This window comes from Agrilus planipennis, unplaced genomic scaffold (assembly GCF_000699045.2).
Source record: "Agrilus planipennis isolate EAB-ADULT unplaced genomic scaffold, Apla_2.0 scaffold88, whole genome shotgun sequence".
In the NCBI taxonomy this organism is placed as follows: Eukaryota; Metazoa; Arthropoda; class Insecta; order Coleoptera; family Buprestidae; genus Agrilus; species Agrilus planipennis.
In genome coordinates this window covers 67,187-82,121 of record NW_020438872.1, presented here as the reverse complement: position 1 = coordinate 82,121, position 14,935 = coordinate 67,187, and the positions used below count along the sequence as shown (strand labels likewise).

Below are 14,935 nucleotides of genomic sequence, written 5' to 3'. Positions count from 1 at the left end.
GTAATGNCGATTCACCACAAAAAAGAAATTTAATTATTCAAACATAAAATAGATTCAATTAACATCACATATAAAATAGGAGACTGTCTTGGAACGATTCACCACAAAAAAGAAATTTAATTATTCAAACATAAAATAGATTCAATTAACATCACATATAAAATAGGAGACTGTCTTGGAACGATTCACCACAAAAAAGAAATTTAATTATTCAAACATAAAATAGATTCAATTAACATCACATATAAAATAGGAGACTGTCTTGGAACGATTCACCACAAAAAAGAAATTTAATTATTCAAACATAAAATAGATTCAATTAACATCACATATAAAATAGGAGACTGTCTTGGAACGATTCACCACAAAAAAGAAATTTAATTATTCAAACATAAAATAGATTCAATTAACATCACATATAAAATAGGAGACTGTCTTGGAACGATTCACCACAAAAAAGAAATTTAATTATTCAAACATAAAATAGATTCAATTAACATCACATATAAAATAGGAGACTGTCTTGGAACGATTCACCACAAAAAAGAAATTTAATTATTCAAACATAAAATAGATTCAATTAACATCACATATAAAATAGGAGACTGTCTTGGAACGATTCACCACAAAAAAGAAATTTAATTATTCAAACATAAAATAGATTCAATTAACATCACATATAAAATAGGAGACTGTCTTGGAACGATTCACCACAAAAAAGAAATTTAATTATTCAAACATAAAATAGATTCAATTAACATCACATATAAAATAGGAGACTGTCTTGGAACGATTCACCACAAAAAAGAAATTTAATTATTCAAACATAAAATAGATTCAATTAACATCACATATAAAATAGGAGACTGTCTTGGAACGATTCACCACAAAAAAGAAATTTAATTATTCAAACATAAAATAGATTCAATTAACATCACATATAAAATAGGAGACTGTCTTGGAACGATTCACCACAAAAAAGAAATTTAATTATTCAAACATAAAATAGATTCAATTAACATCACATATAAAATAGGAGACTGTCTTGGAACGATTCACCACAAAAAAGAAATTTAATTATTCAAACATAAAATAGATTCAATTAACATCACATATAAAATAGGAGACTGTCTTGGAACGATTCACCACAAAAAAGAAATTTAATTATTCAAACATAAAATAGATTCAATTAACATCACATATAAAATAGGAGACTGTCTTGGAACGATTCACCACAAAAAAGAAATTTAATTATTCAAACATAAAATAGATTCAATTAACATCACATATAAAATAGGAGACTGTCTTGGAACGATTCACCACAAAAAAGAAATTTAATTATTCAAACATAAAATAGATTCAATTAACATCACATATAAAATAGGAGACTGTCTTGGAACGATTCACCACAAAAAAGAAATTTAATTATTCAAACATAAAATAGATTCAATTAACATCACATATAAAATAGGAGACTGTCTTGGAACGATTCACCACAAAAAAGAAATTTAATTATTCAAACATAAAATAGATTCAATTAACATCACATATAAAATAGGAGACTGTCTTGGAACGATTCACCACAAAAAAGAAATTTAATTATTCAAACATAAAATAGATTCAATTAACATCACATATAAAATAGGAGACTGTCTTGGAACGATTCACCACAAAAAAGAAATTTAATTATTCAAACATAAAATAGATTCAATTAACATCACATATAAAATAGGAGACTGTCTTGGAACGATTCACCACAAAAAAGAAATTTAATTATTCAAACATAAAATAGATTCAATTAACATCACATATAAAATAGGAGACTGTCTTGGAACGATTCACCACAAAAAAGAAATTTAATTATTCAAACATAAAATAGATTCAATTAACATCACATATAAAATAGGAGACTGTCTTGGAACGATTCACCACAAAAAAGAAATTTAATTATTCAAACATAAAATAGATTCAATTAACATCACATATAAAATAGGAGACTGTCTTGGAACGATTCACCACAAAAAAGAAATTTAATTATTCAAACATAAAATAGATTCAATTAACATCACATATAAAATAGGAGACTGTCTTGGAACGATTCACCACAAAAAAGAAATTTAATTATTCAAACATAAAATAGATTCAATTAACATCACATATAAAATAGGAGACTGTCTTGGAACGATTCACCACAAAAAAGAAATTTAATTATTCAAACATAAAATAGATTCAATTAACATCACATATAAAATAGGAGACTGTCTTGGAACGATTCACCACAAAAAAGAAATTTAATTATTCAAACATAAAATAGATTCAATTAACATCACATATAAAATAGGAGACTGTCTTGGAACGATTCACCACAAAAAAGAAATTTAATTATTCAAACATAAAATAGATTCAATTAACATCACATATAAAATAGGAGACTGTCTTGGAACGATTCACCACAAAAAAGAAATTTAATTATTCAAACATAAAATAGATTCAATTAACATCACATATAAAATAGGAGACTGTCTTGGAACGATTCACCACAAAAAAGAAATTTAATTATTCAAACATAAAATAGATTCAATTAACATCACATATAAAATAGGAGACTGTCTTGGAACGATTCACCACAAAAAAGAAATTTAATTATTCAAACATAAAATAGATTCAATTAACATCACATATAAAATAGGAGACTGTCTTGGAACGATTCACCACAAAAAAGAAATTTAATTATTCAAACATAAAATTGATTCAATTAACAGCACATTTAAAATAGGAGTCACCACAAAAGGAAGTTTATTTATTCATACTTACATTATCTTCTATTTTTGATAACAATTCTGCATTGTACTCTTTGTAGTCTACTGGGTTTATTGCAACAGTGACTGTGCCCTTCTGTACCCCATTCTTTGAAATAAATGTGATTCACTTATTAATTGTATTATATAAGACAAAGTTGGCTTACAATATTCACGTCGGCGTTGGTTCGGCATTCGAATACATATTCCTTGAAATGTACCCTGTTTGCAATAGAAGCAAATGCTTTTGGGTCCTTTTCTAGTGCTTCACTTACCTCTTGAGCACTTATACCAAGCATTTTTTTCGCTTCTGAATTGAACATATGAACCCATTCATTGCTTGTCCAGTCACTCACATTTACCTTTAAACAAATGTAAAAGGATTAGTTTACAACGCTAAACAATTTTTAATTTAGGAATTTTAAAACGAAAAATATTGAAGATACAGTTTATTGCGAATAACCGAAAAATATGTTATATTTATTTATTTACCAAAAATTCCTTTATACATGTATAACATAACATATAAAGGACCTATAGGGGACATATTACCATATAATCTTAATTTTGTTTTCATTTAAAGAAGCTCCAAAATAACATTTTATATATGTATATTTCTTATAGTTTTGCGCAAAACTTTATTAATATAATTCAAAATAAACACTTACCCTCAACAAATATTCATATTTGAAGTTAGTAGATTCTACGTCGCATTCTTTACATCTGTACAGTCCACATTCTAAAAGGCTGACTTGGTTATTACATCCTTTCTTGGAACAGGCTTTGTAAACAGCATTTTCAGTCTCAACAAACAAAACGGTGCCCTTAACTTTGAAACAATAACTTCCATTTGGTTTTAATTGTATGTTGTTAAAAGTCATCCATAGAACATGACTACTTAATTAAAAAAATGTTAGAACGAATCTTATTAATTCAACTACAAAGACATATTACCACTTGCTCAAATTGACAACACCAGTATGGGAACCTTTACTTTCAAACCATCTTCTGAAATGATCATATTCGGGAATATCAATATATCTTCTGTAATTTGTACAACATGTGGCAGTTAGATAAATTCCTTCTCCATTATATGCTCTTTTGACCGATTTAAATGCTAGTATTGGATTGATAAAATCGTCAACATCTTCAGCATCTGTTCCGAATAAAACCACATCGATCTATAAAAATAAAACCAGAACTATTTAAACCTGTAAGTAAATTAATAAAATATATTACATACAGATGCATTCGACGGATCGATCAATTGTACAGTCCTTTTTATATTGTGGTTTCCGATTTTTTTTAAATCAGAAGCATTCTTACAAACGCCAACGACATCTAGAATTATATTTATATTAATTAATGCTAACAACTGAGTCAACTTAATTGTAATTATAATACCAACAAAGTTTCCTTCGACCTCACGAATTTCATTAATAGGCACAAATTTGTACTGAATGTGGGGAACAAGTTCAGCATCATCAGAGCATTCTTCAATAACACTATTTGGGGTAAACTTGATTGTATAATCGTTACCCAATTCTTCATAATATTTGTTCGACGTTTCTATTCTGCATTTACTTATAAAATATACTTTATCAAGCTGAAAGCAATTTAACATTTATCTTGTTTTTAGAGTTTTAAAAGAATATGATGTAATTACCTCTATTAAATGATAAAGTTTATCAGCTACATTTTTATAAGCTACGGCTCTAATTCCACCACTTGAGTCTAATAAGTTGATTGAAAGTTTTCTGGAATTTCTTTGAACAAAAATGAGAGACTTGCTCACCACTCTTGCTTTAACAACCCAACTAAAATAATAAATAATTTGTGTTTTTTAGTTTAAACCATGTTATAAGGTAATAACAAACTAATATAATAATGTAGCACATTCTACAATAGCACAATATAATACATTGTATTCTGCAGATATTAAAATCATGGCAATGTTACAAATTACCATGATTCTTTATTCTAAATATTTTATGGTAATTTAGGGCAGATTAACAAAACTAAAATCATTTACACATTTTTTTAAACTTCAGCAAAATCAAATATGAAGAAAATTCTCTTCTAATTTGTTTCTATATACAACTCCTGCAGTTTTAAAATTATTAGTGCATATGTATAGGCATAGGACAATTTTAATTAAGAGAACATCAGGTTTTTTTAAGTTGGTTTATCACTGTTTAGGAACCATTTACCAAATATATGTACTTATACCTAATACATACAAAAATAACCTTACATGTATACATATGAAAAATTATTAAGCAAACATGATCCCAAATTCTTTTTTATTTATTAGCTTACTAGTTTATTATGTTGAAAAAACTTACTTGTTCATGTAAGCATTTAAACTGGAAATTGGATGTATTACTGTGTCTTTCAATGGCTTATTATTCCCTTCTTCTTTAATGAAAGAAATTGGATAACCACGTAGTGGTACTGGAGAACCAATTTTAGAGCAACCAGTAGCTAACAATGCATAGTTATGTATAACTATTATGAGCCTGAAAAAATAAGTTTAACTAAATAAAAGATAAACAGGTTTGTATTTCTTACTTCCCTGTCCTTTGAATACTATTAAATAAAGTTGTCGAGAACAATAAAATTTCTATTACTGAATTGTTTTGGAAGTCTCCGGCTAGATTTAATTTCTTTATATGGAGATACAGGATTGCAAAAGACATAATATATTTTCCATCAGAAAGTATAACTCTGTAACGTCGTGAATCGGGGCTTCTCGATGGTAGTTTCTTGCTATTAATAATTTGCAGGATAGGGTTCTTAACAGTTTTCCCATCCACAATAAGCTATAACATTTTTTCTTATTTATGTTGTTTATATAATATGGTAACGTACCTTGAGAGCTCCTTCCGATAACATGGGAGGATTCATGGTGATACAACAAACGAGAAAAACGAAGAAAATCAACGAAAAAACACTTGCTGCAACTGCCTCGAACTTTTGGCGGTAAAACTAAAGATAACATAGGTTAAGATCGTTAATACTGCATAGTCTATGCCTATGGTTTATAGCATAGATTGTTTATAGTTTATATTTTATATCGGTCTCTTCATGGTCTCCATAGAATAGATGGTGGTCCTTTTTTATGATTATCAACGATTAGCAACTTGCAAAGATGGTGTTATTCTTAACTTTATGAGTTCAACTTATCATTTGAATCAGGAGGATAATGGTATCTCGTTATCAGTGACAAATGTCAAAAAACCAAAATAACATTTTAATCGATTTTCAATTATTGTGTTCAATGAGTAAGCCTAAGCTCTTTTTGTAAAACAGTGATGTCTTATAGACAAAAGGCACCAGTTTAAGGTTAATTTGTGAAGATCCAGCAAGTGCATGTCTATTTATCTTGAATTTAACTCTGCAAAGGGTAAGTAACTACAGCACTTTTGTTTTCGTTTACTCTTTAATTTTTATCAACGGTTTATGACTTTTATTAAAAAGTTACTTTTAAATGCTTCAAATATTAATTAATCAAATCACCTTTATATATTTTGAAGTTTTGTAATTATTTTTCTTAACTTTTTAATAGATTAGTACAGTGTATTAAACTGTCATTAAAATGCTAATAGAAACGTAAGCTAATGGCACACAAAGATTTTCATTATGTTAAATATATTTTATTCTGCCAAAAGAAAAGCAACTAATAAAATGCGGCCGACTGTTCTGTACAATGTAAATATTTTGCAGTATCTGCCACTTGGTTTGAAGGAAGTATTGTGGATGTCGTTTTTTCTAATCTTTGATTTAATATTCTCTTATTGATCTCAGATAACGTAATCATAAATATGTACATATCTCGTTTTTTAAAATATCTCGAAAGTCCTGTATATTATTAACTTAATTAAATTCATTAGGCAGGTATTTATGATTAATTACAGATACCAGAAATCTATCAATAAGATGCAGAAGGTCTTCACCTTAGAGCTCTAGGGTCTTTACAGATGGCGATGCATGCCACTGTGTGATTATTTAACGAAGTGGCTATTTACCACTAGATGGCGCTATAGAATTTGTTTGACAAGTGGTGTGAAAATTTTAAATTAACGCAATATTAACTACATATATGACTAATTTGCAATTAGTTTAACTAATGGTAGTTATTATTTGCTATTGGGATTTGTAGTAAATGAATACACCGAAAACTGATTGAATGACTTAAAAATTCTTTACCTTTGTTACTATTTTCTTTTTGTTCGTTTTCTGTAATCTTACATATTATAGCCGCAAATATACTTTAGTCCTGTTATGAATATACAGACGGAATTTACTAAACAAATTTTTTTAGTTAAAATAAAGCCTTTTCAAAATGGTCTTATATTTCTGTACTTTTTTGCGGGGTTTGTGGGCGTTTTAATAGTGCGAGGGTATCGATATGCGCAGATAAATGCGCCATTACGCGTGATATTTCTTAAATGCAGTCGATATTTGCCATTTGCGAAAAACCATGCTTTGTCTGTAGTATTAGAACTTGTATAAAATTACTGTAGTGGTGTAATTTAATTTCTGTTAAAAGTTATACAACAGGTATGTTACAATTCAATTGTTGTGTCATCATGCTTTTGCTTTTTAAAAACTTCTCGTACACTTATAAGTACGGGTAACTTTGCATTTTGTTAAGTTGCGTTTTGTTTTTAAAATTTACCGTCATGGAAATTGTTCTCGGATTTTTCTAAATTAAAAACGCTAATTTTGTTATCAGTTGAATCGTATCAAAACGAAAAATTTGTGTCAAGGTTAAAATTTGGGAAGTAAATCTGAATTGGTGCACAATTTTTTTCTAATTTTCAAAAATGTTCCAACTCTTTTACTCTCAAAATAACTCATTGTTAATTTTTATCAAAATCTTCATTAATGTTATTAAAATATTGCAGTATTATAAGATACAATATTAATTTACATAAATACTCAAACAGAGATATTTAAAAATATTCCATTGTTTGTAATACATAATTTCGAGATATATGTCAGGTCTACTTTTTTCTGTAGTCACAACAAAAAAATAAGGAGCACCATTTCATTTACAATATACTTATTCCTCATTTTTTTTTAGTAATAAAAAGAAATGACCAAACTTTTAAATTTTAAGCAAATACACTTTTCAAAAGTTAGTTAAGTTACTTTTTTGTTATTATCAGTTGTTTCCGTTACATCTTTATCGTTTTAAACAGGAAACAATAAGAAGTAACATCCAAACAAAGAAGCCACGGACATTATCCACTATTATGTGATTATTATATATTTTTTTTAATGAGATGAAAATAGTAACTTTTAAAAGTAATTATTTGATATTTTGATTTCGTCGTTAATAATTAAAAATTGAAATAAATATGTCTAATGTAACATATTAAAACATTGGTACAATATTTAAAGGATTCAAAATGCAGGCTTTTATAAATTCCCTTGCGAATAACATTCACAAAATTTCATTGGACCAAAAATATAACAATAATCAACGATTCAGCTTACGGTTATATGTACATACACATACACATATCTCAAAAGCAATACATGACCTTACAATATTTTACAATTAGTGTAGAAGTGTACTGTAAATAAGGGACCAAAAAAGGCAATGTTTAATTTTCACCGCTATTACATTAATCCTATATTCATAAATTTTTGCAGATTTAATCTACATTTCAACATGGCATTTGCTGGACTGAAAAAGCAGATAAACAAATGCAATCAAGTAAGTATATTTTCTTGTAGTTGAATTTCTCGTGTTGCTTAAAAAGTAATTTTCGACTGTTCTATTTATTATAGTATGTCACCGAAAAAATGGGTGGTGCAGAGGGTACAAAACTTGATTTGGACTTCATGGACATGGAGAGGGTAAGTTTATGTAATAAAAGAAGCAGCGCTTAGTATGTATATAGATAACAGATACATTTTTATGAATAAACAATGATGTTCTAGAAAACTGATGTTACATACGAATTGGTGGAGGAATTACAAGTGAAAACTAAAGAATTCCTTCAACCTAATCCAAACGCTCGAGCCAAAATGGCTGCAGTAAAGGGAATTAGCAAACTAAGTGGCCAAGCTAAGTCCAACACTTACCCTCAACCGGAAGGTGTTTTGGGAGATTGTATGTTGACTTATGGGCGAAAGTTAGGGGACGACAGTATGTTCGGACAAGCATTAGTTGAAATGGGGGAAGCATTGAAACAAATGGCCGATGTGAAATATTCACTGGATGACAATATCAAACAAAACTTTTTAGAACCTCTCCATCATTTACATACAAAGGATCTCAAAGAAGTGATGGTAAGTTTCGTAATCTTTTTGTTATAACAAGGGATTGTGTTAAATTTGTTTCTTTTTTTTAAGCATCACAGAAAGAAACTTCAGGGACGCAGGTTGGATTTCGATTGTAAAAAAAGACGCCAGGCTAAAGGTAGGCAATGTAAACTTATTAATGTATCAAACCACACACCACAATATCAATATATTATATTACTTATTATAAAAAACAAGTACATTTTGTTAATGGATATGACTGGGAATAATCACTGACTAATTGGTTGTTCAGTTCAGTCAATTAACTGAAAATGTATCCTGACATTTTTAACAGTTTAAAGTGTAAAACTGGTAATTTATTTTATAGCATTTAAAACTTCGGGAAGTCCCTATAGCAGTCCAATTAAGAGTCTGCACGGTATGAAGTACTTTGCTTGAGTATTTGTAATGACTTTTATTTAAATTCCCATGGCTATAGTGCCTTTCTGCCTAACATCTGCACATGTACCTATGTAATTTATTGCATTATTTTGTACAACGCGACACGAAATTTATATATTTTTTTTTTTATTAACGCATCAGTTTGATTGTAACATTGATGAGAATATATATTGATATTTTATTAATATTATGTCATTATAATAAAAAAGAGGTGGGCGAAATAGACTTTATTTTCTTTTTTTTACGGCGTTTTTATTTAATTTATATTTTAGAGTAGAAAAGCTTTACATGTTATGCAATTTTATTTATTAATGCTTGAATAAGAACCTTTTGGTAACGCTTGTAATGGGGTATTTAGTTATATAAAAAAGGAATTTACATGTGTATAGTAAGAATAGGGTACCCTCAGTACATACCTACTTAAGAATAAAATTTACATTTTCAACCATGGAAAACTGAAATAGATGTTCAAAATTTTCAATTGTACTTTCCGAATAAAATTTAGGTTCGCACATAAGTGATGATGAAATTAAGACTGCAGAAGATAAGTTTGCAGAGTCGCTGCATTTAGCTCAAATGGGAATGTTTAATTTATTGGAAAACGATGTAAGTCAATTGCATTGGAAATTACATATTTACAGTTCATTTTTTAATTAATTTTTATCAATTAGGTAGAACAAATTTCACAACTGGCTACTTTTGCAGAAGCCTTGTTAGATTACCACAGCCAGTGTACAGATATTTTGAAAGGCATAACAGAAACCATACTTTTAAAGTACGTAAAAAAAAATGTTTAAAAGGTATCTAACGTTAACGTAACAATTTCATTAAAGAAAAGATGAAGCGGCAAATCGTCCGAAAATGGAATTCGTTCCCAAGACACTGCACGATCTAGAAGGAGTGACCGACGGATTTAATGGTACAAGTAGCCATTTCGCCCCTAATAGTTTTCCAACGCAGCCCTTTAACCTTCCTCCCAGTCATGTCTCAAAAGTTTCTAATTACCGACCCTCACCCGACCCTTTCGATTCATGGAGTTTTCAAGGTATTGCTTTCTTTTTTTTGCCCTTTTATTTAGTTAATATTATTTTCTTCTAATACTTCGTCCACTTTTCGTAAGTTAAAAGTTAGTTCTATCTAATCATAACACTTTAACGTTTCATACAAGAATAACAAATATTAATTTTGAAATATTTACAAAATCTGTTAAGGAATTAATGTACGTTTTCAAATTTTCAAATCGGAAAGGTGGCCAAAGTTACATTCAGTTATGACCGATGAGTATTTTTACTATTGCATTTTACTGTTGTGTTGGTTTTTATTAAGGTAAGATATTTTTAATTACCTTATACTTGGCATGATACGTTTGTATTTTCAGTCCCTTAATCCTACAATATTCCATTATCGTTTTATATGTAGTTATTACAAATAAAAAGATTTCCACAGTGATCATATGCATCGTAAATGATAGTACTTAAAAGAAATTTGAATAGGTGTACGTGGAAATTACCTCAGCCCAAAAAATTGTGTTACATGCATACTCACGATATATATACATGGTGTACGTAGTTTACTATTTGGGATCTAATACTAAATGATTATTTATTATAGATGTTTTAAAATAAAAAGGAGTTTGTCATTATTGATTTGAAATTGCTATAAAAAATAAGTAAAAAGGTCATTCTTAAATTTATTGAAATAATCTCGCTGAATTCGCTCTATTTGTTTGGTTTGGCATAAGGCCAAAATTATTTTGGTGTCTGAGTACATAGATAGTGTTAAGAGTTAATTACTTGTTTGTAGTCGAAAACATTATTTAATTCATCGAATCGGTTTCTGAATACGGTTATTCCTTAGTGATTTCCGTAATTCTGTTATTAATTATTAAAGATGTCGTCATGTAAAAGTTTGGCAAAGTATTTTAGTTGTTTTAGCTGTAAAAGTAAAAATAACAATGTTTTGTTAGGTTCTTCACTGTTGTCTTCTCCACAAAATAAACCGCATGTTCAGCTAGATTTTGGACAACAATCTGCAAATGGTAATTATGAAATATTTTATTTTTATTCGGTCGCCTTATGCTTGTCTTAAATAATAATTCACTAAAAAAACTACCCTTCCTAAAATTAACTTTGAAAGGAAAATCATTTCTGTGCTTCCTCGCGAAAAGGAGATAAAAGGTCTTGTTGACTATAGTTTTTTTCAGATTTTGTTTATTAATTTTTGCCAGTATACAATAAGAGTATGCTACTTTTTACTTAATTGCGTATTTATGGATGCGTATGTACGACATTGTAACTTCTTAATATACGAATGCGATTCGTTATTTTATCATTATTTCATCTGCTTTTTTTTGTTTGTAATTTGGTCGTCTATTAAATTTTTTTCAGCTTCGCCATTACCGTCCCCTATGAAGTCACCCGCAAGAAGTCCCATGACTCGAACCCCATGTTGTACAGCGCTTTATGACTTTGAGCCAGAAAATCCTGGAGAATTGGGATTTAAGGTACGTCGTCAAAAAGTATCTGCGTGTAGTGTATATTTTCACTTTTACAATTTAAGACGATATTTGCTTTTACACTATATTCAAAGGGCATTTTATTATGTTTTCAGGAAAATGATGTTATCACATTAATAAATAAAATTGATGAAAATTGGTTCGAGGGTAGTGTAAATGGCCGTACCGGTTATTTCCCCGTAACATACGTCAAAGTGGATGTTCCATTACCATGAGTTACTGGCTAGAGATGTTACCAAATTTTTAATTTTNTTTTCAATTATTCAACTAAATTTTATTTTACAAGATTTGCCAAAAGATAAATAAAACAGTATTAAATACTAAATTTGTTATTTTAAGAACTGTTTATGTACTTAATTAGAAACTTAAACCTTGATAATTAAATAATGGTAATTAATCCACACTGTCTTTACAAAATGAATTTATAAAACATTACTGTTTCAATATAACTATTGAAAAGTAACTTTTAAGAACTAGAATGAGCAGCTTTAGACATCATAGACTCAACACGATTGGCTGTTTCCCTAACAACATCAGATAATTCTGATAGTTCTGTTAAATCTAATGTAATATGAGCCGAGAGTCTTTTGTATACTGAATTGGGTTCTGGTTTCTTTTTACGCGATTCTTCATACTTTAGTTGCTGTTTGACAAATATTGCATTTTTAATATGATCCAATGTATTTTTAAAACTAGTGTCAGCTTTGTTCATTGCTTTAATGGCACTAAAACATTAATTGTATTGTGTCAGAAGTTTACCCACATGTTACGATTTACCTAATAGCGTACTCTACATCGTAACACCTTCCTTGCAATTCTTGATGAAGTTTAAGAACATCAGAACGTCTATCAACTATGGGATTTAGGGCTTTCCGTACATGCTCTTGCAGTCTATAAAATGCCAATGAAGGCTCATTTGCAACTATGTGCATATTCTCGGATATTCTTTCAGTAGCTTTAAATAACAGAAATTATTAACTAAACATTGCTATTTTTATAGGTATTTTCTTACCCTTTTTAACACGTATTTCCAGATCAGGGTCCATTAACATTTTTTCACAGTTCCTTTTGTGTTAATTTTATAATGTATGATTTACTTTACCTCGGCGATCATAATTACATATTTTAAATCGTAATTTTTAAGGTTTAACAAATAATATTATTATTGGCCACTTATCTTAAAAGTCGTTAAGCATAACCTAACTTTTTCTATTTCATTGACCTAATTATGAAACTTGCAAATTAATAATTAATTATTGCAACTTCACTCTTCTATAATTACTTTTAAAAGAGACAGGAAAAAATTGCATGTTTATATAAAATTTTATTATAAAATCTTCTCATGTAATACAAGTATATATTTTGAAGTATCATACCTACATAGAAACTACTACACCTGCTGCAACTATATTTTCCCCAAAAATATAAAATACCATTCAAAAAGGACAAGTCCCAAAAATGAGACTCAAAATTCATGCAACAATGTAGTAATACATTTTTATGAGATAAAAACTAAAAAAATGCAAATAGTGCTTTTGCAGTATAAAATTACAGATATTATTCTGTTCTTCAGTCTTCTTAAATTATATAAAAATTGAGCATATGTTATCAGTTCAATTCAATTTACACTGTGGCAAGTTCAATTCTATCATATTTACGTTCTTTTTTACATAATAAAGGGTAAAATACAGCAGCATAATATATTCCAACTCCAACCAAAATAAACATTATAATAAGGAACACTATACCCCATGCTGAAATTCCTACACCTCTTGATGGTTTAGCTAAAAAAATTAATTCAAATCAATTCTCATAAGACAATTCTAAATGAAAATGCCACAATTACCCCTCAAATTTTCGATATAGTTTAAACTTGTTGGAGTTGTATAACTGTTGTATTTTCCATAACCATGTATACATTGAACAGGTAAAATAAATTCACCGGAAACTAAAACATTTATCGTTAATGATAATAATTCAATTTATTGTTGTTTTTACTTACAAACGATTGTAATAAGTAACGTTGGAAGTAAATGCATTTTGCAATACTTCTCACCACGTCTGGATTGTTTTATAACAGAAACTTGTATTATTAATATTAAATATCACTAATTATTCCAAATGCTCTTGTCTTTTGCTTATTAGGATCGTCCATGTAACATAAATGTTGTAAATAAGCTGCTGCATTTGCTTTTATTACATTATTGGGATTATTGAGGAATCCTATTACTTCCGTTAAATTAGGATCCCTCCAACGCATTCCTCTTTGATCTTCTTCACCGCCTGTACTTCCCGGCGAAGCCATGGCATGTGCCCGACTGTGAGGTAAACTAATATTATGACCATGTAATGTCATTGACATTTTGCTCATGTGTTTCGACAATTCTTCATCATCGTACATTCTGATAGGTGCAGATACGGGAACTGGACCGTTCAATCCTTCGTCGTAGGGACGGGAGTCGTACGTAGACCCCGGGTGGTTAGTAGTAGTTCCATACGGTGACGGCGAAACATATCCATATACTACAGCCGGATCGTCTTGATAAGGATCTAACCCAATAGGGCCTCCGGGTGATGGAGTAACGCGGTAATGTTCAGGAAGCTCGTCATAACCAGAAGTTAGGTAAGGAGCTCCCGATTGACTGGCAAGAGGAAGAGGAGACGGTGCTCCGCTATGTTCGCTAGGGCTGGGAGGCGTAGGAGCCCGTTCGGTGGTTCCCGAATATCCCATGTATCCTGCATAAGGATTGGGAGGATAATGTTCGTAATCTTGAAAATGGGAATGTTGATGGTATTGAGAATACATGTGGTGAGACGGTTGCTCCATATAATCTATATATTGAGGACGGGGATGAGTTGGGTGAGGATAAGATCCCAAAGGAACAGAAACGTATTCTCCTGG

At 29.6% G+C, this 14,935-nt stretch overlaps 3 protein-coding genes across 10 annotated transcripts in view; 1 reads left to right on the top strand and 2 right to left on the bottom strand.

The window, feature by feature from the left end:
* Positions 1-2,677: 2,677 nt before the first annotated feature.
* The window catches only part of LOC108743113 (replication protein A 70 kDa DNA-binding subunit-like), a 27,550-nt gene continuing 15,292 nt past the window's right edge, over positions 2,678-14,935 (bottom strand). The window contains exons 3-12 of one of the 2 annotated variants that reach the window (XM_018478552.2): positions 5,670-5,786; positions 5,370-5,620; positions 5,144-5,317; positions 4,465-4,615; positions 4,203-4,404; positions 4,042-4,139; positions 3,753-3,979; positions 3,467-3,695; positions 2,966-3,160; positions 2,678-2,907 (exon numbers count right to left, since the gene is read on the bottom strand). In XM_018478552.2, coding sequence (XP_018334054.1) covers positions 2,797-2,907; positions 2,966-3,160; positions 3,467-3,695; positions 3,753-3,979; positions 4,042-4,139; positions 4,203-4,404; positions 4,465-4,615; positions 5,144-5,317; positions 5,370-5,620; positions 5,670-5,786 — 1,755 coding nt within the window. In that variant the 3' untranslated portion in view covers positions 2,678-2,796. The remainder of the gene's footprint in view (positions 2,908-2,965; positions 3,161-3,466; positions 3,696-3,752; positions 3,980-4,041; positions 4,140-4,202; positions 4,405-4,464; positions 4,616-5,143; positions 5,318-5,369; positions 5,621-5,669; positions 5,787-14,935) is intronic. The other variant, XM_018478553.2, reaches the window with a different exon arrangement.
* The window catches only part of LOC108743114 (endophilin-A), a 23,753-nt gene continuing 14,585 nt past the window's right edge, over positions 5,768-14,935 (top strand). For 2 of the 6 annotated variants that reach the window (XR_003231987.1, XM_025978772.1), the window contains exons 1-12: positions 5,768-6,204; positions 8,463-8,526; positions 8,601-8,669; positions 8,754-9,104; positions 9,168-9,234; positions 9,445-9,495; positions 10,024-10,124; positions 10,190-10,293; positions 10,352-10,563; positions 11,485-11,556; positions 11,906-12,021; positions 12,129-12,172. Coding sequence is in view for 5 of the 6 variants with exons in the window: in XM_025978772.1 (XP_025834557.1) it covers positions 8,482-8,526; positions 8,601-8,669; positions 8,754-9,104; positions 9,168-9,234; positions 9,445-9,495; positions 10,024-10,124; positions 10,190-10,293; positions 10,352-10,563; positions 11,485-11,556; positions 11,906-12,021; positions 12,129-12,172 (1,232 nt within the window). In the remaining variant the exon portion in view is untranslated. Of the gene's footprint in view, positions 6,205-7,207; positions 7,362-8,462; positions 8,527-8,600; positions 8,670-8,753; positions 9,105-9,167; positions 9,235-9,444; positions 9,496-10,023; positions 10,125-10,189; positions 10,294-10,351; positions 10,564-11,484; positions 11,557-11,905; positions 12,022-12,128; positions 12,288-14,935 lie in introns of those variants that run through there. The other 4 variants (XM_018478557.2, XM_018478554.2, XM_018478555.2 and 1 more) reach the window with 4 other exon arrangements.
* LOC108743115 (BLOC-1-related complex subunit 8 homolog) lies at positions 12,299-13,257 on the bottom strand. Of its 2 annotated transcripts, none has more exons than XM_018478560.2 (3): positions 13,046-13,257; positions 12,823-12,988; positions 12,299-12,758 (listed from the first exon to the last, which is right to left on the bottom strand). In XM_018478560.2, the coding sequence occupies exons 1-3, from the start codon at positions 13,083-13,085 to the stop codon at positions 12,500-12,502; spliced, it is 465 nt and encodes a 154-aa protein (XP_018334062.1). In that variant the 5' UTR covers positions 13,086-13,257; the 3' UTR covers positions 12,299-12,499. The 2 variants fall into 2 exon arrangements, with proteins under 2 accessions (XP_018334062.1, XP_018334061.1); XM_018478559.2 differs by having other exon boundaries at positions 12,301-12,758; positions 12,811-12,988; positions 13,046-13,252.